Source organism: Carlito syrichta, unplaced genomic scaffold, assembly GCF_000164805.1.
Source record: "Carlito syrichta isolate Samal-C Ts95f unplaced genomic scaffold, Tarsius_syrichta-2.0.1 Scaffold130587, whole genome shotgun sequence".
NCBI lineage: Eukaryota > Metazoa > Chordata > Mammalia > Primates > Tarsiidae > Carlito > Carlito syrichta.
The window spans coordinates 463825-485531 of NW_007074683.1; the positions used below are offsets into that span (position 1 = coordinate 463825).

The 21707-nt window shown below is 37.7% G+C and overlaps 1 protein-coding gene across 3 annotated transcripts in view; it reads left to right on the forward strand.

Annotated features, from left to right (window-relative positions):
- Nucleotides 1–21707, forward strand: part of DTL (denticleless E3 ubiquitin protein ligase homolog) — a 55445-nt gene that overhangs the window by 7986 nt on the left and 25752 nt on the right. Inside the window, exons 2-11 of one of the 3 annotated variants that reach the window (XM_008049138.2) lie at nucleotides 2056–2181; nucleotides 3101–3199; nucleotides 4376–4437; nucleotides 4522–4642; nucleotides 11308–11373; nucleotides 13489–13601; nucleotides 14851–14924; nucleotides 16866–16969; nucleotides 17267–17371; nucleotides 21004–21116. In XM_008049138.2, coding sequence (XP_008047329.1) covers nucleotides 2056–2181; nucleotides 3101–3199; nucleotides 4376–4437; nucleotides 4522–4642; nucleotides 11308–11373; nucleotides 13489–13601; nucleotides 14851–14924; nucleotides 16866–16969; nucleotides 17267–17371; nucleotides 21004–21116 — 983 coding nt within the window. The remainder of the gene's footprint in view (nucleotides 1–2055; nucleotides 2182–3100; nucleotides 3200–4375; nucleotides 4438–4521; nucleotides 4643–11307; nucleotides 11374–13488; nucleotides 13602–14850; nucleotides 14925–16865; nucleotides 16970–17266; nucleotides 17372–21003; nucleotides 21117–21707) is intronic. The other 2 variants (XM_008049139.1, XM_008049140.1) reach the window with 2 other exon arrangements.

Genomic DNA, 21707 nt, shown 5'->3' on the forward strand with positions numbered 1-21707 from the left:
CCGGGAGTGGCCACTGCACTCCAGTCTGGGCGACAGAGTGAGACTCCAACTCAAAAAAAAAATAAAAATAAAAAAAGATGAGGATATATTCTGAGAAATGCATTGTTAGGTGATTTCGTCATTGTTCAAACAACATAGAATGTACCTACACAAGCCTAGATGGTATCGCCTACTACATACCTAGGCTATGTGGTAGAGCCTATTGCTCCTAGGTACAAACCTGTGTTACTGTACTGAATACTGTAGGCAGTTGTAACACAGTAGTATTTGTGTATCTAAGTATATCTAAGCAAAAAAGTTACAGTAAGAATACAGTATAGAGGATAAAAAACAGTACACCTGTACAATGGGGCTTGCAGAATTGCAGGTTGCTCTCCGGGTAAATCGGTGAGTGAGGGGATGAATGAACATGAAGGCCTAGGATATTGCCGTATACTACCATAGACATTATAAACACTGTACACTTAGGCTACATTAAATTTTTTTTAAATATTTTTATTTCTTCAATAATAAATTAAACTTAGCTTACTGTAACTTTTTTACTTTATGAAGTCCTAATTTTTTTAACTTTTTGACTCTTGTAGTAGCACTTAGTGTTAAGCAGAAACACATTGTACAGGTGTACAAAAATATTTTCTTTTTTATATCTTTATAAGCTTTATTATGTTTTTTAATTATTTATTTATTTTTACCTTTTAAACTTTTTTGTTAAAAACTAAAACAAATACACACATTAGCCTAGGCCTACACAGGGTCAGGATCATCAAGACGTCACTAAGTGATATGAGATCACCTTTGCATATACAGCCTGTTGTCGACCTAAATGCCATTATGTCACATATGACTGTATATGAAAGTTGAGTACAGTAGTACCTTTTTATTCTCAGGGGATACATTCCAAAACTCAACTTGTGATTTATGTAAATTTGATACAGTGCCTACGTGATGAGATAAAATGAGGTGAATGAAGTAGGCAGGCACTGTGCCATAGCCTTAGGCTGCTTTTGACCTTACAACAATATGGCGGATGAGACAGCTACTGAGTAGCTAAAGGATGTGTAGCATATACAGCATGGATACTCTGAACAAAGGGATTATCTGATATCATCTTCATTTCAACCAAGTTGCTCAAGATTCCCGTTTGAACTTGTATATTGCAATCAATATTTTAAAAACTCAAAACCACAAGTGTACATTTATATAACCTTAGAGCAGGAAAAAACCCAAATCTCTGAAGATGTAGGACCATAGAGCATATCAGGTCTCTGATTCTAACAGAATACACTTTTCTACCACCTTGAATTTCATGTTCTGTATTCTAAGTTCAGTGAAAATGTCCTCATCTTCTGAGATCTCTAAAGACTTCCCTGACCCTTCTACTACTAACCAGGGCTAACTGAATGTCTTATAGGGGTAGGTACACAAAGCGTCACTTTAAAATTGCTATAATATACTTTAAGATACTAAGATTATTGCTATTAACATTTTAGAATACTAGAATTTCAGCACTCTGAAGCAAAAAGGATGTAAACTTAGTATTTTTACTTAGTGTAATTGTTAGTGGATCTAGCAGGCTCACTGACATATATTATTTACTTTTAACTCTTTGACCACTGGATTTTGTATAATGTTGTTAGTAACTTGAGAGTTTATAGTAATGTTGTTGATTTAAAGACTCCCAAAACAAAAAATTTTAATTGAAAGGAAAGGCAATTTTAATGGTAATGGTTTTTGTGGTTGTCTCTTTGGTTGGGAGAAGGGGTAAGATCTTTCTTAATATGCAAAGACCATGTGTTTCTTCAATCTTAATGTACTAGTGAATGTATCCATTTAAGATGGTAAACCCAAAGTTTTACCTTACTAGAAATTAGGGGTACTCCTTCATTTCTTCCATAAGACCCCTTGAGAATTACTAAAAATTGTTATGAGGACCATAAATAGTGAGTTTATGAAATAGCTAAAGCTTTTTAAGAACAAATATTTACCTCCAAATTTGTTAAAAATGCTAAAATGTAATGCTATATTGGAATTCTATAAGGAATTATCTCGTCTTAGGTTGGTCTTCACAATACCCTCTCCAGTCCCTTCTAACTGGTTATCAGTGCAACCTTAATGATGAGCATACTTCTTATGGAGAAACAGGAGTCCCAGTTCCTCCTTTTGGATGTACCTTCTCCTCTGGTAAGAGAATTACTATCTAGACTAAGCTTGGATAGAAATGTATTTCATTAGAGGGAAAGTATGTTGAAGTGTCTACCTTTTAAAGAAAAGTAAGTAAGATAGATGTTAGAGTTTTGCTAATAACTGTTCTCTTCTGATTTATGAAATAGACTTTTCTTAATCTCTGTTGTCTTCCACATACCAGTCCCTAATGCCAAATGTTGGGGGCTGCTGCTCTAACGGATATGGCTATTATAGCACTTTTTTTCTGATCCGGTACTGTTTGGTTGAATATATCTCTTTCTTTGACTCATTTGGGGACTATATGAACAGAAATAGAAGTATTTGTTCCCACTCTTTTTTTTTTTTTTTTTTGAGTTGGAGTCTCACTCCATCACCCAGACTGGAGTGCAGTGGCACGCTCCCGGCCACCGCAGGCTCGACCTGCTGGGCTCCGGCGATCCTTCCTCCTCAGCCTTCTAAGTAGCTGGAAGTACAGGCATGCACTACCACGCCCAGCTAATTTTTTTGATTTATTGTAGAGATGAGGTCTCGCCAAGCTGCCCAGGCGGGTCTCGAACCTGCGGGCTCAGGCAGTCCACTCACCTCGGCCTCCCAAAGCTCTGGGATTACAGGCTGAGCCACCGAGCCCAGCCTGTACCCACTCTTAATAGTCTAAGAAAGGAAAGGTAAAAAATTGTAAAAAGAATTTTAAAACTACTAAATTCAGCCTGCTGGTGGCCTATATCATCATATGCCTTTGTTTGCCACTGGCCAGTGCTGCTCTTTTGTTATGTTGTTTGTTTGTTTGTTTAAAATACTACTCTTGATTTAGTCCTTTTCTAAATAAGAGATTATCTGAAGATAATTTTAGTGGTTTTGAGTTAGCTTAAAATTTTTTGTTACTCTTCATATATTTTATTCTTCATTTCTTATTTAGCTCCCAATATGGAGCATATACTAGCAGTTGCCAATGAAGAAGGCTTCGTTAGATTATATAACACAGAATCACAAACTTGCAGAAAGAAGTGCTTCAAAGGTAAGTCTAGGTCTGCAATTTTTGTTTTTAACATTACTTACAATTTACAAATCTTCAAATAAATTATTTGAATAAATTCTGTCCTAGTCCATTTTGTATTACTATAAAGGAATACCTGAGACTGGGTAATTTATAAAGAAAAAGGTTTATTTGGCTTGCAGTTCTGCTGACTGGCTGACTGGACATTGGGCAAGGGCCTCAGGCTGCCTTCATTTAAAGCAGTGAAGGGATCACAGGGAAAGAGAGTGGGGAGGTGCCAGACTCTTTAATAACCAGCTCTCCAGGGAACTGATAGAGTGAGAATTCACTTCCCCATCCCCCACTGCACCCCACCTCCCAGGAAGGGCATTAATCTATTCATGAGAGACCTACCTCCTTGACCCAAGCACCTTCTATTAGGCTTTACCTCCAACTCTGGGGACCAGATTTCAACATGAGATTTGGAGAGAACAAACATCCAAGCTATAGCATATTCCCAATTATGTTCCCTTCTGATTAAGTCTTTTAGGGACCAGGTTAGATGTAAGTGATGGACTGCCTGTCTGTCAATAACTGTTAGCTATGACAATGCCTTTACAAAAGTTAGGAAAAATACTTTTGAGAATTTAAAACAGTTCTTTAAAAAAGTTAAATCTTTCACACTTAATGTGGTTGGGGAAGCAATGCTTTAAAATAATAATAATAATGAATAAGCATCTTCCATATATAAAGCAAAGCTCTGCTGACCTAAAGCCAATAATTTGGAACCAGTAAGTCAAATGTTGAAGTAACTAAAATAAAACAAAAAAAGACTATAAGTGATGTAGAAGTACAAAAAAAAAGAAACTATCACAGTTGTCGAAGAGAAAGCTCTCATGTAGTAAATAAGGCCAGGAAAACTTTTCATGAAGGATGGGGCATTTGAGTTGTGTTATTTAGTCTAATGAAAATGGAAGAAAGTACTCCAAGAAAAGGCCTAGAGATAGGAAAGCATAGGCTATAAGAAGAATCTGATAACAGATGGTAGTTCTCATACGTGGTAATAAACAGAATGTGTACTGTTGATGAGTTCACAATTTCTTGGTCCCATGGACCTTAGGGTGCTGACCACAACTTTCAAGGCATTTAAACTACTATTGATATGGCTACCACAGAATACCGTCTAGACATTTCACATTTACCATTTTCTTTGTTTAGAATGGATGGCTCACTGGAATGCTGTCTTTGACCTTGCGTGGGTCCCTGGTGAACTTAAACTTGTAAGTGACTTTTACTTCATTGGGATCTGGGTAAATACTGGTAAGAGTTTGCTTTATTAAATGATGCTACCTTGTTTTTGAAAGGTTACAGCAGCAGGTGATCAAACAGCCAAATTTTGGGATGTAAAAGCTGGTGAGCTGATTGGAACATGCAAAGGTCATCAGTGCAGCCTTAAGTCAGTTGCCTTTTCTAAATTTGAGAGAGGTATGTTTGTGCTTATCCTCTTTCATCTCCTTAACTTTCTTTTTTGGGGGGTAAAAAGAAGCTGTAATTGTTTCTACCCTTTCCATTTCAGAGTTGTCACTTTACCTACATAGATTATTGAGATTTTAATATCACCAAAAAGCTTAATGAAATTAAGTTGGTTTTAGACCCATTCTTATGGACATTATCTCCAACTTATCCGTGAAAGTCAACAGTCTTCAGGGAATTTTTTTCTATTTTTATTTTTGAGCCAGGATCTCACTCTGTTGACCAGGCTAGGGTGTAGTGGCATGATCAAGGCTCACTGCAGCCTTGACCTTCTGGACTCAAGCAATCCTCCTGCCTTAGCCTCCCAAGTAGCTGGGACTACAGATGCCGCCATACCAGCTCAGAAAATTTTTTTCTGTAATCTTACAGATAAGGTCAAAATTTGTAAATAGTCACAATATTTCTGTTCAACTTTGATTGTTCATTGAAGTTAAAACTTTGTACTGGGCACTTGTTTCCTCTACTTGTAAAGTAGAGTTGCTTTAACTCTACTTATGAAATCTAAATGGGGTACAAGGCTGGTAAGAAACCTGATAAACTGAACATACTTCTCTGTCTAAAAATTTACCATGTGATTAATTTAAATGGCCCAATTCTAAACATATATGCACCCAACACTGGAGCACCCATATATATCAAAGAAATATTATTAGATCTAAGGGGAGAGATAGACTCTAATGCAATAATAGTTGAGGGCTTAAACACCCCACTGTCAGCATTAGATGGATCATCTAGACAGAAATTTAACAAACACGGATTTAAACTACACATAAGACCAAATCACTCTAACAGACATTTGCAGAACATTTTACCTAACAACTACAGAAAACACATTGTTCTCATCAGCACACAGAACATTCTTCAGGATAGACTATATGTTAGGACACAAACAAGTCTCAACAAATTTTTAAAAATCAAAATTATATCAAGTGTCTCCTCTAGCCACAGTAAAATAAAACTAAAAATCGACAACAGAAAGGAACTAGAAAGTGTGCAAATACATGGAAATTAAGTAGTGTGCTTCTGAATGATCATTGAGTCAAGCTGGAAATTAAGGCGAAAATCAAAAAATTTCTTGAAACAAATGAGTTGAAACAACATACCAAAGCCTATGGGATACACAGAAGCAATGCTAAGAGGGAAGAATAATTAAAAAATAAAAAGATTTCAAATAAATAGCCTAATCATGCACCTCAAGGAACTAGAATAGCAAGAACAAACCAAACCCCAAATTAGTGGAAGGAAAGAATAAGTATCATAGCAGAACTAAACAAAATAGAGACTTAAAAAAATACAAAGGATCAATAAAACAAAAAGATGGCTTTTTAAAAAGATAAATGAAATCAATAAACCACTTTTTAGACTAACCAAGAAAAACGGAGAAAACCCAAATAAACAACATCAGAATTGGAAAAAGAGACCTTACAACCTTTACCACAGAAATACAAAAGATCATCAGATACTATTATGTACAGCTATGCACTAACAAACTAGAAAACCTTAGAGGAAATGGATACATTTCTGGACACATATATCCCATAGCAGAAATTTTTCCTAACTCATTCTACAAGGCCAGCATTACGCTAATATGAAAACCAGTCAAGGACACAACAAAAAGAAAACTATAGACTAATATCCCTGATGAACATCAATACAAAAATCCCAACAAAATACCAGCAATCTTAATTCAACAGCACATCAAAAAATAATATACATGAACAAAGGATCAGGTATACAAGAATGGTTCAACCTGTGCAAATCAATAAATGTTATACATTACATCAACTGAATGAAGGACAGAAACCCTATGACCATCTTAATAGAAATGGAAAAAGTAATTGATAAAATTCAACATCCCTTTATGATAAAAACTCTCAACCAGCTGGGCATAAAAGAATCATACCTTAACATAATAAAGGCTATATATCACAAACCCATAGCTAACATCATACTGAATGGGAAAAAGCTGGAAGTTCTTACCCTAAGAACTGGAATAAGACAAGAGTGCTCATTTTCAGCACTCCCATTAAACATAGTACTGGAAGTCCTAAGCAAAGAGAAATAAATAAAAAGCATTCAAATAGGAAAAGAAGTCAAATTATTACTCTTTGCTGATGATATGGTTTTTATATTTAGAAAAACCTGCTGGGTGTAGTGGCTCACACTTGTAATCCTAGCACTTTGGGAGGCTGTTTCAATATCAGGAAGGCAATCCCGTTTGCAATAGCTGAAATAATAATATTAATAATAATGATCCCCTCAAGAGGATTGCTTGAGGGCAGAAATTCAAACCAGCCTGAGCAACATAGTGAGACCCTGTCTCTACAAAAAAATACAAGAATTAGCTGGTGGTGGTGTGTGCCTGTAGTTCTAGCTACTTGGGAGACTGAGGCAAGAGGATAAATTGAGCCCAGAATAATGCCACCGCATTCCACCTTGGATGACAGTGAGACCCTGTCTCAAAAGAAAAAAATCCTAAAGACCATCTTTTTTTTTTTTTTGAGTTGAAGTCTCACTCCATTGTCCAGACTGGAGTACAGTGGCCGCTCCTGGCCACCGCAGCCTCGACCTGCTGGGCTCCGGCAATCCTTCCGCCTCAGCCGTCCAAGTAGCTGGAACTAAGGCGCGCTACCACGCCCGGCTAATTTTTTGATTTATTGTAGAGATGAGATCTCGCCAAGTTGCCCAGGTGGATCTCGAACCCGCGGGCAAGACTATCTTTTTAAAAAAAACTCTTAGGTCTGACAAATTTGGCAAGTTGCAGGATACATGATCAGTAGTGTTTCTATATCAAGAAGGCAATCCCATTGGCAATAGCTGAAATAATATTAATGATAATGGTAATCTATGAGTAAATTTAACCAAGGTGGTGAAAATACAAGGAAAACTATAAAACACCAATGAAAGAAATTGAAGGGAACACAACAAACAAATGGAAAGACATCTCATGCTCATGGATCAGAAGGATTAATATCATTAAAAAGACCCATACTGCCCCATGCAATTTACAGATTCAATGTAATCCCTATGGAAATACCAATGTCATTTTTCACAGAAATTAAAAAAAAACCCACCCTAAAATTTGTATGGAACCAAAAAGAGATCCCAGATAGCCAAAGCAATAATGAACAAAAAGAACAAAGCTAGAGGTATCACGCTACTTACTTCAAAATATATTGCAAGGCTATCATAACCAAAACAGCATAGTATATAAAAAAGACACATAGTCCAATGGAACAGAATATAGATCCAGAAATAAATCAACATATTTACAGGCTGCTGTTTTTCTTTTTTTTTTTTAATTTTTTAATTTAATTTTATTTTTTTGAGTTGGAGTCTCACTCTGTCACCCAGACTGGAGTGCAATGGCTGCTCCCGGCCACCGCAGCCTCGACCTGCTGGGCTCCAGCGATCCTTCCGCCTCATCCTTCCGAGTAGCCGGAATTACAGGCATGCACTACCACACCCGGCTGATTTTTTGATTTATTGTAGAGATGAGGTCTCGCTGCCCAGGCGGGTCTCGAACCCGCGGGCTCAGGCAATTCACTCACCTCAGCCTCCCAAAGGCGCGGGATTACAGGCTGAGCCACCGAGCCCGGCTGCCTACTGATTTTCAAGGAAATTATCAAGAACATACATTGGGGAAAGGACATCCTCTTCAATAAATAGTGCTGGGAAAATAGACTGTCTATATGCAAAAGAATGAAACTGAGCCTCTATCTCTAACTATATACAAAAATTAACTCAAGATAGATTAAAGACGTAAATTTAAGACCCAAAACTATAAAACGAATAGGGAAAACACTTTAGAACATTGGTCTGTGCAAGGATTTTATGTCTAAGGCCTCAAAAGCAAGCCAGCTAAAATAAAAATAGACAAGACTATATTAAATGAAAAACCTTTTGCACAGCAAAGGAAACAATAGAGCGAAGAGACATCCTTTTGAATGGGAGAAAATATTTGTAAACTATTCATCTGACAAAGGACTATCAATCATCTGACAAAGGAATATCAAAGAACCGAAACAGCTCAACAGTAGAAAAAAAGCAATTCAATTAAAAAGTGAGCAAAGACCTTGATCATTACACCTAAATAGACATTTCACAAAAGACGACATATTAATGGCCAACAGGTATATGAAAAAATGTTCAACATCACTAATCATCAGGGAAATGCTAGTCAAAAACACAGTATGATATCATGTTACCCTAGTTAGAATGGCTATTATTAAAAAGAAAATATAACATGCTGGCAAGGGTGCAGAGAAAAGGGAACTCTTAAACACTTGGTGGGAATGTAAATTAGTACAGTCTATGGGAGATAGTATGGAGATTTCTCAAAAAGCTAAAAATAGAACTACCATACAGATCCAGGAGTCCAGCTACTGGGCATTTATCTAAAGAAAAAGAAATCAGTATATCAAAGGGCTATCTGCACTCACATGTTTATTGTAGCGCTGTTCACAATAGCAAAGGTATGGAATCTACCTAAGTGCTAATCAATAGACAGATAGATATAGTATATATACACAAATGAATGCGCTCTGACTATTAAAAAGAATGAAATTATGTTATGTGCAGTAACATGAACAGAACTGGAGGTCGTTAGTAAGTGAAATAAGCCAGACACAGAAAGACAAATTTCACATGTTTTCACTTATATGTGGAAGCTTAAAAAAGTTCATCTCACGGAGGTAAAGTGTAGAATGATAAATACCAGAGGCTGAGAATAGAAGTGTGATGAAGAAAGGTTGGGTAATGGATGTATACAGTTAGAAGTTATAAATTCCAATGTTTAATAGCTTAATAAAGTGACTATAGTTAGCAACAAAGTATTGTATGTCTCAAAGTAGGTAGAAGAGAGAACTTGAAATGTTCCCAATACATAAAAGTGATTAATACTCAAGATGATGGGTACCCCAGATAACTGGACTTGATCATTACACATTCTGTATATGCAACATGCAACAAAATATCATATGTACCCCATAAATATATAAAATATACATCAGTTTTTTTAAACTGCATGTTTGTGTTCAGTTTACACAGAGCCCTCAGGTAGTTGTGTGTGTGTGTGTGCGCTTTGTATTTTGTCCCATTTGCAGCTAATGAAGGTCAGTTAAGTGCTCACTCTTTCACACAGGAAGCAAGAAGTTTTTCGGCTTAGTTTTAAAGAATAAAACATTCCAGATAAGATGAAGTTCTCCTATATTTTTTCTCCAATCTCTTTGCTCTCATCCCCAGAGGGAACCTGTTTAACAAATTTCATTAGGATCTGGTTCATGTTTTTATACTGAGACAATACAACTTAGAAATTTGGAGTATACACTTTGGATTGATACTGCCAAGAATATGTCTTTACAAGTTACTTATCCTCCCTGTGCCTTAGGGGGAGGATAATACCTACCTAATAGATTGATAACAAGGATTGAGAACTTTTATAAAGCATGTGGAATAGTATCTAACACTTAGGATAGTAAATACTCAATATATTTTGGCTACTGCTTGTTTATCATTACTAGAACTCTTGTGGAACATTTTATATGGTTTTAAGAGCATTTAAAAGGGAATGAGCCTATGAACTTTTGTTCAACATTAGCATTCTAAGCCAGGCTCGGTGGCTCAGCCTGTAATCCCGCGCCTTTGGGAGGCTGAGGTGAGTGAATTGCCTGAGCCCGCGGGTTCGAGACCCGCCTGGGCAACTTGGCAAGACCTCATCTCTACAATAAATCAAAAATTAGCTGGGTGTGGTAGCACGCGCCTGTAGTTCCAGCCACTTGGAACGCTGAGGCAGAAGGATCGCTGGAGCCCAGCAGGTCGAGGCTGCGGTGGCCGGGAGCGGCCACTGCACGCCAGTCTGGGCGACAGAGTGAGACTCCGACTCAAAAAAAAATAAAGATAAAAATAAAATTAAAAATTAGCATTCTGAGCTCTGATATAGTTTGAATATTTGTCCCCTCCAAATTTCATGTTGAAACATGATCCCCAATGTTGGAGATTGGGCCTAGTGGGAGGAATTTGGGTCCACGGAGACAGATCCTTCATGAATGGTTACTGCCCTCCCTGCAGTAATGAGTGCGTTCTCACCCTGTTAGCTCGTGGGAGAGCTGGCTATTAAAGAGACCTGGTACCTTCTCCCTTCTCTCTTGCCCCTTCTCTCACTATATGACATGCCTGCTCCCTTCACCTTCTGCCATGAGTAAAACTTCCTGAGGTCTTAACCCGAAGCAGAAACAAATGCTGGTGCCATTCATTTTATACAATCTGCAGGACCATGAGCCAGATCTCTTTTCTTTATAAATTACCCAGTCTCAAATATTCCTTTATAGCAATGCAAACTGGACTAAGCTCTTTGTAATCCTTTCTTTTTGCAGTTGTTTTCTCTGTTATTAAGCCATATATTGTTAAACTTGTAATAGTACTTAGTGCATAGTAGATACCCTTCAAAATTTACATTGAAATATATGTGTTGCAACCCCCTCAGGTCCCTTCCCACTATGGGAGCTTTTCAGTCCTCTCAGTAAATCTTGTTTTCTCCAAAAATAAAAATAAATAAAAGAAATAATATATGTCGACCGGTCGTGTTCACCTCTGATAAACTATTTGTTTCCCCACAGCTGTATTCTGTACAGGTGGACGAGATGGCAACATTATGGTGTGGGACACCAGGTGCAACAAAAAAGGTAGTCTAGTTCTATTTTAATTTTGATTGATGTTATTTTGAGTGAAAGTGTTAGTAATTCCCTCCGATTACCACCAGGGGGCACATGTTCATAACTCACCATTGCTGCTCACCATTCCAGTTCTCAGGATTTTAGAGATTGTTGCAAGTAGTGCACTCATATATTTATCTCATAGTCTTCTAAATTATGATGAAATTTACCTTCATTATTGATGGAATTTAAAATATTAATACATAGCCTCACTGGTAAATATTTTAATTTAAAATTTTTTTTGGAGCTGGGCTCGGTGGCTCAGCCTGTAATCCCGCGCCTTTGGGAGGCTGAGGTGAGTGGATTGCCTGAGCCCGCGGGTTCGAGACCCATCTGGGCAGCGAGACCTCATCTCTACAATAAATCAAAAAGTCAGCCGGGCATGGTAGCGCTTACCTGTAATTCCGGCTACTCGGAAGGCTGAGGCGGAAGGATAGCCAGAGCCCAGCATGTCGAGGCTGCGGTGGCCGGGAGCGGTCACTGCACTCCAGTCTAGGAGACAGAGTGAGACTCCAACTCAAAAAAAAAAAAAATTTTTTTTTGGTTTTAAATAATTAGATTAAACATAATTTCATGTTGTCTTATGATTCCATTAAGCAGAAAATGATGATTATCATCTTGCTTACTTTTAATTAATTAACTTATTGGCCTGGCATGGTGGCTCACTCCTGTCCCCAGCATTTTGAGAGGCTGAAGCAAGAGGACTATTTGAGCCCAGGAGCTCAAGACCAGCCTGGGTAACATAGCAAGCAAGACCTTGTCTCTATAATTTTTTAAGAAATTATTCATTTATTTATTGAAAAAAATAAACACCTGAATTTCAAGAAATTGATAACAACTAATTGTGCATATTTGGGGGGGTACGCATGATATTTTGAGCAGGTATACAATATGTAGCAGTCGAATCAAGGTAATTAGGATATTTATCACCTCAAACATCTTTTCCTTGTGTTAGGATCATTATTTGAAAAAAACTGTTTAAAAAAATTCTTAGTAGGCTTTATTTTGTTGAGCAGTTTTAGGCTCACAGCAAAATTGAGCAGAATGTACAGAGTTCTCATATAGCCCCCTGCTCCCACACGTGCACAGCCTCCCCACTGAAAATTCTGCACCTGAGTGGTATGTTTGTTACAATCAATGAACTTACATTGACATATCATTATCATCCAAAATGTATAGTTTACGCTAGGGTTCACTCTTAAATTCTATGGATATTAACAAATGTGTGATGACATGTATCCACCATTATAGGATCATACAGAATAGTTTCACTGCCCCCAAAGTCCTCTGTCTCCACTTAGTCATCCTTACTAAACCATGGCAACCAATGATCTTTTTTATAGTTTTATCTCTATAATTTGGACCTTATTTAGAATGTCCTATAGTTGGAATCATACAATATGTAACCTTTTCAGATTGGTGGCTTTCACTTGATAGTATTCCTTTGTTTCCTCCATGTCTTTTTATGGCTTTATCAAGATTTTTTTTTTTTTTTTTTGAGTTGACGTCTCACTCTGTCGCCCAGACTGGAGTGCAGTGGCCACTCCCGGCCACTGCAGCCTCGACCTGCTGGGCTCCAGCGATCCTTTCGCCCCAACATTCCAAGTAGCCGGAATTACAGGCATGCGCTACCACACCTGGCTGATATTTTGATTTATTGTAGAGATGAGGTCTCGCTGCCCAGGTGGGTCTCAAACCTGCGGGCTCAGGCAATCCACTCACCTCAGCCTCCCAAAGGCACGGGATTACAGGCTGAGCCACTGAGCCCAGCTAAGATGATTTTTTTTTAGCACTGAATAATATTCCGTTGTCTAGGTGTACCATAGCTTATCCATTCACCTGCTGAAGGACATCTTAGTTGCTTCCTTGTTTTGGCAATTACTAATAAAGCTGCTATAAAAATCTGTTTGCTTACTTTTTTTATACATTGTAATCTTACCACAGGAGATATGCAGCTGGCTCTGCTGGTTTCTAGTTTTACCAGTCTGGTTAAAAATTACTTAATATTGAGTTTTTATGAACAAAGTTGCATTCAGCATGTAAGAATTCTGAAGTCTGCATAATTTTCCTTGGACTGTTTTTCAGATGGGTTTTACAGGCAAGTGAATCAGATTAGTGGAGCTCACAATACCTCAGACAAACAAACCCCTTCAAAACCCAAAAAGAAGCAGAATTCAAAAGGACTTGCTCCTTCTGTGGTAAGGTTTTACCGATGTATATGTTTGTAGATATTAACAGTAAGATAGAATCTCAGTTTAGGGAATTTACTGGGCATAAATGGGAGTTACTGATTAGGTGAATGAGAATCTTTATTTATTCCCTTTTGATTATCAGTGGCTTATTGCTTATTGTTTATTCAGTACATGTAAGTAGTGGTTCTCCAACTCCAGAGTACATCAGAGTTAACTTGGGATACATGTTAAAACTTCAGCCTCCCAAGTCTTATCCTTAGAGATCTCCATGTATACATGAACCTACAGTGTAATGTGATTCATTAGGAAAAGTGTGGGAGGAGTAGTTTAAAGAGTCATAGTAAGTACTATGGTACAGTTTTCTACGGAGAAGGAATCTCTGTTGTTTTCATAATCTAAACTACAGAAAAGACATAACTTTTTTGTATATTTTTTCAGTATTTGACAAAATATTATTAATTATATTGAGAAACACATGAGTAGAACATAGTACCACTCTAATACCTTATAGTCAAAGTTCAAACAATGCCCATAATACATTGATCTCACTTTAATGTATCTATTTTTATAATATTCCTGTTTTACAGGATCCAAGTTAATATTCTGGGGGAAGTGCAATTGCTTAAAACATTAGGACTTAAAACTGTATACTATGAACAGAACACAGACATGAATAGAAACAGACAGTGGTCTGTGGAGGCCAGATGAAGTTAAAATGAATAGGATTTCAGAAACTTAATTCGCTTCTGAACGAAGATAACTTATTAAGTAATAGCAATTAGGAATCAAGAATACCGCTGAACCACTTAAACTTTTCAGAACATGCAATAATCTTTTATCCATACTTCTTTAGATACTCCCATATGATCATCTGAGTAGACAGCAACATTTTATAGATTAAATAGTCACAAAGAAGTTAAATAAGTTTCCTAAGGATACATAGCTTGTTAGTAGGGCTGATTAGTAGAGCCCAATAGACTCAAGATAAATAAAGTATTTCTGTCGCCAATTTGTTCCTTGAGTACAAGTTAAAGTGTTAACTCTATATACTATAACAATGATGTTTAAGTCATTTCCTCACTAAAATTACTCTTGGTCAGTATATATATCCGATTAGAATTATTGGAAAAAGAATATTTAGTCTGATTCAGATTTTGTGGGGGGGAAGCTATTTTTTAGCACCTTGTTCTTGTGATGGTAAAGTTTTTCATGCCTAAGATAGAATTTTCTTCTTTTCTTTTTCTTGTGCTACCAGGACTTCCAGCAGAGTGTTACTGTGGTCCTCTTTCAGGATGAGAATACATTAGTCTCAGCAGGAGCTGTGGATGGGTAAGAGTCTATTTCTTGGGTCTTTTGATTAGGTCATTTTTATGAACTGTGATAGGGAAGTCACCTATTTATAATTGAATGTGTGTGCTTTTAACTTTCAACATAGCAAGGAACCTAGCTATACTGAAAAGGAACTATGAGAAAAAGAACTATGGCTCACACTGGAAAGTATGCAGTTAGGACTTGTTGAAGCAATTAAATGAGATTATACATATTGACATGACACAGCAGACTGTCTAGCACATAGGAACAGGTTAACTGCTTTTGCTATCTTAGAGAAGAAGCTGCTTACCTTATGCAGTATAATTTCATCACTAATTCTTATTTTGAGGAGTAAAGTTGCTATTACTTTGGGTTTTGTCTTTTCAGGTTTAAAAATATTCTAAAAAAAGAAGTCTGGTTCTGATTCTAAGCATGGAATTGACATTTCTGGGACTAATCTAACTAAACTGATGATAGTAAGGCCTAGTAACTTTAACATTCCTAGACATCCATAACAAGTCTGAATTCTTGGCTTCCAAATAAGTCCATGATGCTTGTTGATTGGTTGCATTGTAGAATATAAATTATTTGCAATAGGGATTCTTTTTTTTTTTTTTTGAGTTGGAGTCTCACTCCTTCGCCTAGGCTGGAGTGCAGTGGCATGCTCATGGCCATGCCGGGGTCGACTTACTGGCCTCCAGCAATCCTTCTGTCTCAGCCTTCCATGTAGCCAGAACTACAGATGTATACTACCACGCCCGGCTAACTTTTTATTTATTGTAGAAACGAGGTCTTGCCAAGCTGTGCGGGCTGGTCTCCAACCCATGGGCTCAGGCAGTCCACTCACTTCAACCTCCCAACGTGCTGGAATTATTGGCTGAGCCACCAAGCCTGACCTTAGGTACACTTTTTAAGCCCCCTCAATGATATCTCCCAAAGCATCCCCCTTTTAAAATTTTTAGTTCAAAAGATGATGACTTCCAAACTGGAATTTTCACTGTGTCCTCTGAACACTTAAAACCCTTCTGTGAAGCCAGGCTCGGTGGCTCAGCCTATAATCCCGTGCTTTGGGAGACTGAGGTGAGTGGATTGCCTGAGCCCACGGGTTCAAGACCCGCCTGGGCAGCAAGACCTCATCTCTACAATAAATTGAAAATTAGCCGGGTGTGGTAGCACACGCCTGTAGTTCCAGCTACTTGGAAGGCTGAGGCGGAAGTATCGCTGGAACCCAGCAGGTCAAGTCTCTGGTAGCCGGGAGCGGCCACTGCACTCCAGTCTGGGTGGCGAAGTGAGACTCCAACTCAAAAAACAAGCAAACAAAAAAAACCCCTTCTGTGAACCAAATTCTCAGACAGGAATGAAGGATTATCTAAAGTTATTAGTTATGCTTGTAAATGGCTATGAAAGCTTGCTCTCTTTGTTTCCAAGGATGCTGTCATTTTGTATTTTGTGTTTTCAAGGTACCTATATGCTAGAAATACAGGATTAAGACAGTTTTCCTGATAGATCAAATATAAAGATACTTTTCTCTATTTCACAGGAAAATGTATTTAGATTGATTACTTTAGAAGTAATATATAGAGATACAACCATAGAAACAGTTTGCATGATGTCAAAGGATATATGCAGAATATTAAAGGCTTAGGAAGTGCTTTTAAACAATGGAACAATGACTATCAGCACCTAACCTTCATCTTCCTTTTCCGCTCCCTTGGAGTAAATTTCAGTAATTCAACACTGGGTCAAATCACATTTGTTTTTGTTCTGTCAGAATTATAAGCCTGACATTGGCGACAATAGTAGAAGATAGTTAAATTTGTCTTCCAATGATGTATCCTCACTGTACCTAGTTAGCGTGCCAGAGAAATTAGATTAAAAGTTATTTTATATTCAATGTAATTGAAGTTTGAGGTTGGGAGACGATCTATAGAATAACTATGTATTTGCCTTGGTTTTTAGGATAATCAAAGTATGGGATTTGCGTAAGAATTATACTGCTTATCGACAAGAACCCATAGCATCCAAGGCTTTCCTGTACCCAGGTAGCAGCACTCGGAAACTAGGTAAGCCTTTGTGCAGACCATAGGTCTTTTGGGTAGACATGTTTTTGTTAAAATTCAAAACCAAAAATAATCAGGCTAGTTTTCAGCAACATTGACTTAAGAAGCTCTAATATGTAGTTCTATCTTTTTGAAGTTCAAAAGATAAAAACTTAGAAGAATTTTTTGCTTTGTATATATTTTGAGAACAAAGAATTCTGGTGATTATTCTTGTGAAATGATTTCTTTTTTGCCTCCACATTTCAGCCTTAGATTTACTCACCATCATCAAGACATGCTAACTAAGTTTCCTTTTTTCAGGATACTCAAGTCTGATTTTGGATTCCACTGGTTCTACTTTGTTTGCTAACTGCACAGATGATAACATCTATATGTTCAATATGACTGGATTAAAGACTTCTCCAGGTAAGAAATTAGTCGATCCAATTCTCTTACTAGGTAACTAATATGGGCTTTTAGGTAACTAATATGGGCTTTTTTTGTTAGTGATAACTTAATGTTTGGTTTTTTTCCTCAACCAATTTTACTAAGCCATATGAGGACTTTGGCATCTTGTTTAGTTCCAGTGACATTTTTATAAGTATACATTCTTTGTGTTGATTTCACAAGTAGGCAAAATCCTGCTCTATAGTGTGACTTAATTTTATTTTAGTAGTAAGTCTCTCCTGAAGTTATATTGGCCTATTTTTAGAATTATCTGGTTTTGGTTTAATAAGCTATAGGGGAGAGAAAGACGTTCCACTCAGTTTTTGTCCTCTTTGGAGGCTGTTAGTTAAAATTAGGAGGCTGAATTTTTCAGACCCCAAAATAATTCCATCCTACCTCTCAGCCTTGGGCTTAATGTAGGACAGAAGCTAGTTCTAGCTCCTTAGGTGTTTTCTCCAATTTCACCTTTTTTTCCCTCAAGAACATAAAAGTAGAATTGATACTTTCTAATAAACAATATTTTTAAAAAGAAATCCAAGTTTCTCAAACATACTTTAAGAGAGTTATTTGGGTTACATTGTTTTTGAGAACATTATCGATTACTTAAGCAAGCTACATATTAGTAGCCTACTTCTTCCTCAGCTATGAGTCTGTCAAAAACCAATTCCCAGAGCTACCCAGTTTTCACTAAAGTAAGATGTGCTGATAAACAAGAAACCTCAAAATAGTACAGAACTTAGGTCATTTTACCTGGGATTTTACATACCTTTTCAAAAATTGCCTGAAGCTTTCTTATTAGGACTTTGATATCTGTGGCAGCATCAAAGCTCTCATTTCGGATGCTTTGGATTAGATCTAGTGTTCTCTAAACAACAGCAAGATTATTTGGAAAAGGGAAGAGGTTTTAAAACTCCTTTTGCCATTTTCCTTAATGTAATCAGAACTTGGAGAACTGCTAATTTAGTTAGTTGTATAAAGTAGACTTTTCAAAATCTTTCCCCAAAAGATAAAGTATCAGATATTCAAGAGCTATTTCTGTATTTTTTGCTATAGTGTGGTACAGAAAGAGATCTTGAGTTTAATTTGTCCCTTTACCATTAAACTCCTTTGCTAATTTAGTAAACTTTTTCTTTTCTTTTTTTTTTTGAGTTGGAGTCTCACTTTGTCACCCAGACTGGAGTGCAGTGGCATGCTCCTGGCCACCACAGCCTCAACCTGCTGGGCTCCAGCAATCCTTCCACCCCAGCCTTCCAAGTAACCGGAATCACAGGCGTGTGCTACCACCCCCAGCTAATTTTTGATTTATTGTAGAAATGAGGTCTCGCCAAGTTGCCCGGGTGGGTCTCGAACCCGTGGGCTCAGGCAATCCACTCACCTCGGCCTCCCAAAGTGCTGGGGTTACTGGCTGAGCCACTGAGCCCGCCTAGTAAACTTCTTCTGTGCTCTTAGTTGATTTGCTAATAGATAGGTAGATAGGTGAATATATAGATTTGTTCCTTAAAAATTGAATGGCAGCTATATGTGTGTGTAACATCTGGTAATTACCTGTCTTTTACAAAACTTTAGAAAGGGTCTTAGGCTCAATATTTGATCTACCATACTTTTTATACACAGTATTATAATAAATCATGTTCATAAGGGTGATGAGGAAGCACTTTAAGAGAGCCCAGATTATCAAAGAAAGATTAAATTGAGTTATTTAAAGCCAATAGCCAATTTTAGAAGGGTTTTAAGCAAGATTTTGTATTTCTTACCAACCTTTCTTAGACCAGCAGAGGGCAATAAATACTTAAAGGTATAGTGAGAAATTCAGGCTATAGTTTAAAGCTGAGGAAGATTAAAAAAAAAAAAATTACAGTTTTGGAGCAGTGTTCAGAATAAAGGAACTTGTTTATTTGCAGGGATTTATCATAGCAGTTTTATAATATGTGTATCTGAAATAGTTCTCTGGAATTGATTCATATCCTGCTTCCACTTTCACAGTAAAAATGTCTGATACAGGGAATTTTTGCTTTGTAGATTTTTTCTTTAAAAGCCATAAATACAAAGTTATTTTCCAGTTTTATTCTAGAAAAAGGAAAATATTTCTTTGAGCATTTAGGGATACTGTTAAGTCGCTTACTAATATTTCTCTCCTTCTGTTAAAAGTTGGAGTGATTTTTTTTTTTTTCCCTTCCTAAGGGTATCAAATTCTCCAGTAATTTAGTTGGTTTGTTTGGTTTTGGTTTTGGTTTTTTGAGTTGGAGTCACTCTGTCACCCAGAATGGAGTGCAGCGGCCGCTCCCAGCCACTGCAGCCTCGACTTGCTGGGCTCCAGCCATCCTTCCACCTCAGCCTTCCAAATAGCTGGAACTAGAGGCACGTACTGTCACGCCTGGCTAATTTTTTATTTATTGTAGAGATGAGGTCTCACCAAGTTGCCCAGGTGGGTCCCATACCCGCGGGCTCAGGCACTCACCTCAGCCTCCCAAAGCGCTGGGATTACAGGCTGAGCCACTGAGCCTGGTTTGTTTTGTTTTTTTGAGTTGGATTTTCACTCTGTCAGCCAGGCTGGAGGGCGGTGGCATACTCCCGACTACCGCATCCTTGACCTGCTGGGTTCAGGCGATCCTTCCACCTCAGCCTTCCCAGTAGCTGGAACTACAGATGCATGCCACCACACCCGACTAATTTTTTTATTTATTGTAGAGATAAGGTCTCACCAAGTTACCCAGGCTGGTCTGGAACCCGTGGGCTCAGGCAATCTTCTCACCTCGGCCTCCCAAAGTGCTGAGATTATAGGCGTGAACCACTATACGTGGCCTGAGATTTTTTCTCTTATATTTCCTAGTAGTGTCCTGATGCCTGAGGCCTCGGGTTTTGGCCTTCATAACATACAAGAACCTGCCAAGAGCATATTGTGCTGGATTGGGTTACTTGCCCTTTGCCATGGATAGTGAGAAGGCTAAACCTAACCTAGTGTCTTACATATGAACATATAGTTTACCCCGCTAAGCTACTTCTACCATTCAGCCTATTTAAAGTGTGGAATTAAAAGATTCCATCCCAGACAAACTATTAGTAAGTTTTAGCCAGAATTCAAATGTTACTTTTCACTGATTTTTTTTCCTATTCATAGAACAAATGTATGAGAGTCTACTCTGTTCAAAGCACTGTAAAATCTGGTGAGGAAAGAATAAGATATGAAATTTATCTTCAAGAGGCTTGAAGCCTGAAGGGAAATAATACCAATAATAAGAGAAATAATATGCAATGGAAGAAGTCCTTCCCTGGGATGGGAAGAGGATTTTATAGAGGCATTTTGCTAGGAGTTTGAATATTAACTGCGTTTGTTGTTGTTTTTTTTTTAAATGCTTTTCATCACATATTTTTCTCTTGTATGGCCATTTTCACATTTTCAGGCTGAGTTCATAAGATTGAGTCTAATCTTTATAGGGTTTTCTTTATTTTTTTTTTTGCCAGTGTCTAGTTCCCTTTTAACTGATAAACAAAACTTGACTATCCACTTCAATAGGCAATACAGTGATGAAACTTGTTAGACTATTTATGCTGTCTTCATTTGAACACTGGTAATAACAAGAACCAAGTAATTTGATCTTTTCCCCTGGCAGTGGCCATCTTCAATGGACACCAGAACTCTACCTTTTATGTAAAATCCAGTCTTAGTCCAGATGACCAGTTTTTAGTCAGTGGCTCAAGTGATGAAGCTGCCTACATCTGGAAGGTAAACTGCCAAACTTCCCCTACATATGTGAGACTGAAATATTCTTGCAAATATTTCTTTTGTCCTATATGAGGTAAGTTTAATGTAAAAGCATTATTAACTTTTCCTGCATCAGATATTTAGTTATTTCTTGGCTCTTAATATAGCTGAAACATCTCTCTGTTATAGAATATATGACATTTTCATGACCATAGCTTGTCAGAAATTGATAATCTGTATCCTCTGTTTCACAAATGATCAGGAAATTAAGAATTCAGAAGAGTGGTAAGAACCTTAATTACTTTGTCCTGCTTCCTGGAAAACATGCTGTACCACCTTTCTGTCCTGTTTTCAAACTCTATTTCAAAATATAGCCGGGCTCAGTGGCTCAGCCTGTAATCCCAGCGCTTTGGGAGGTGAGTTAATTGCCTAAGCCCACGGGCTCGAGACCCGCTCGGGCAACTTGGTGAGACCTCATCTCTACAATAAATCAAAAAATAAAATTAGTTGGGCATGGTAGCACGCGCCTGTAGTTCCAGCTACTTGGAAGGCTGAAGCGGAAGGATCGCCGGAGCCCAGCAGGTCAAGGCTGCAGTGGCCAGGAGCAGCCAC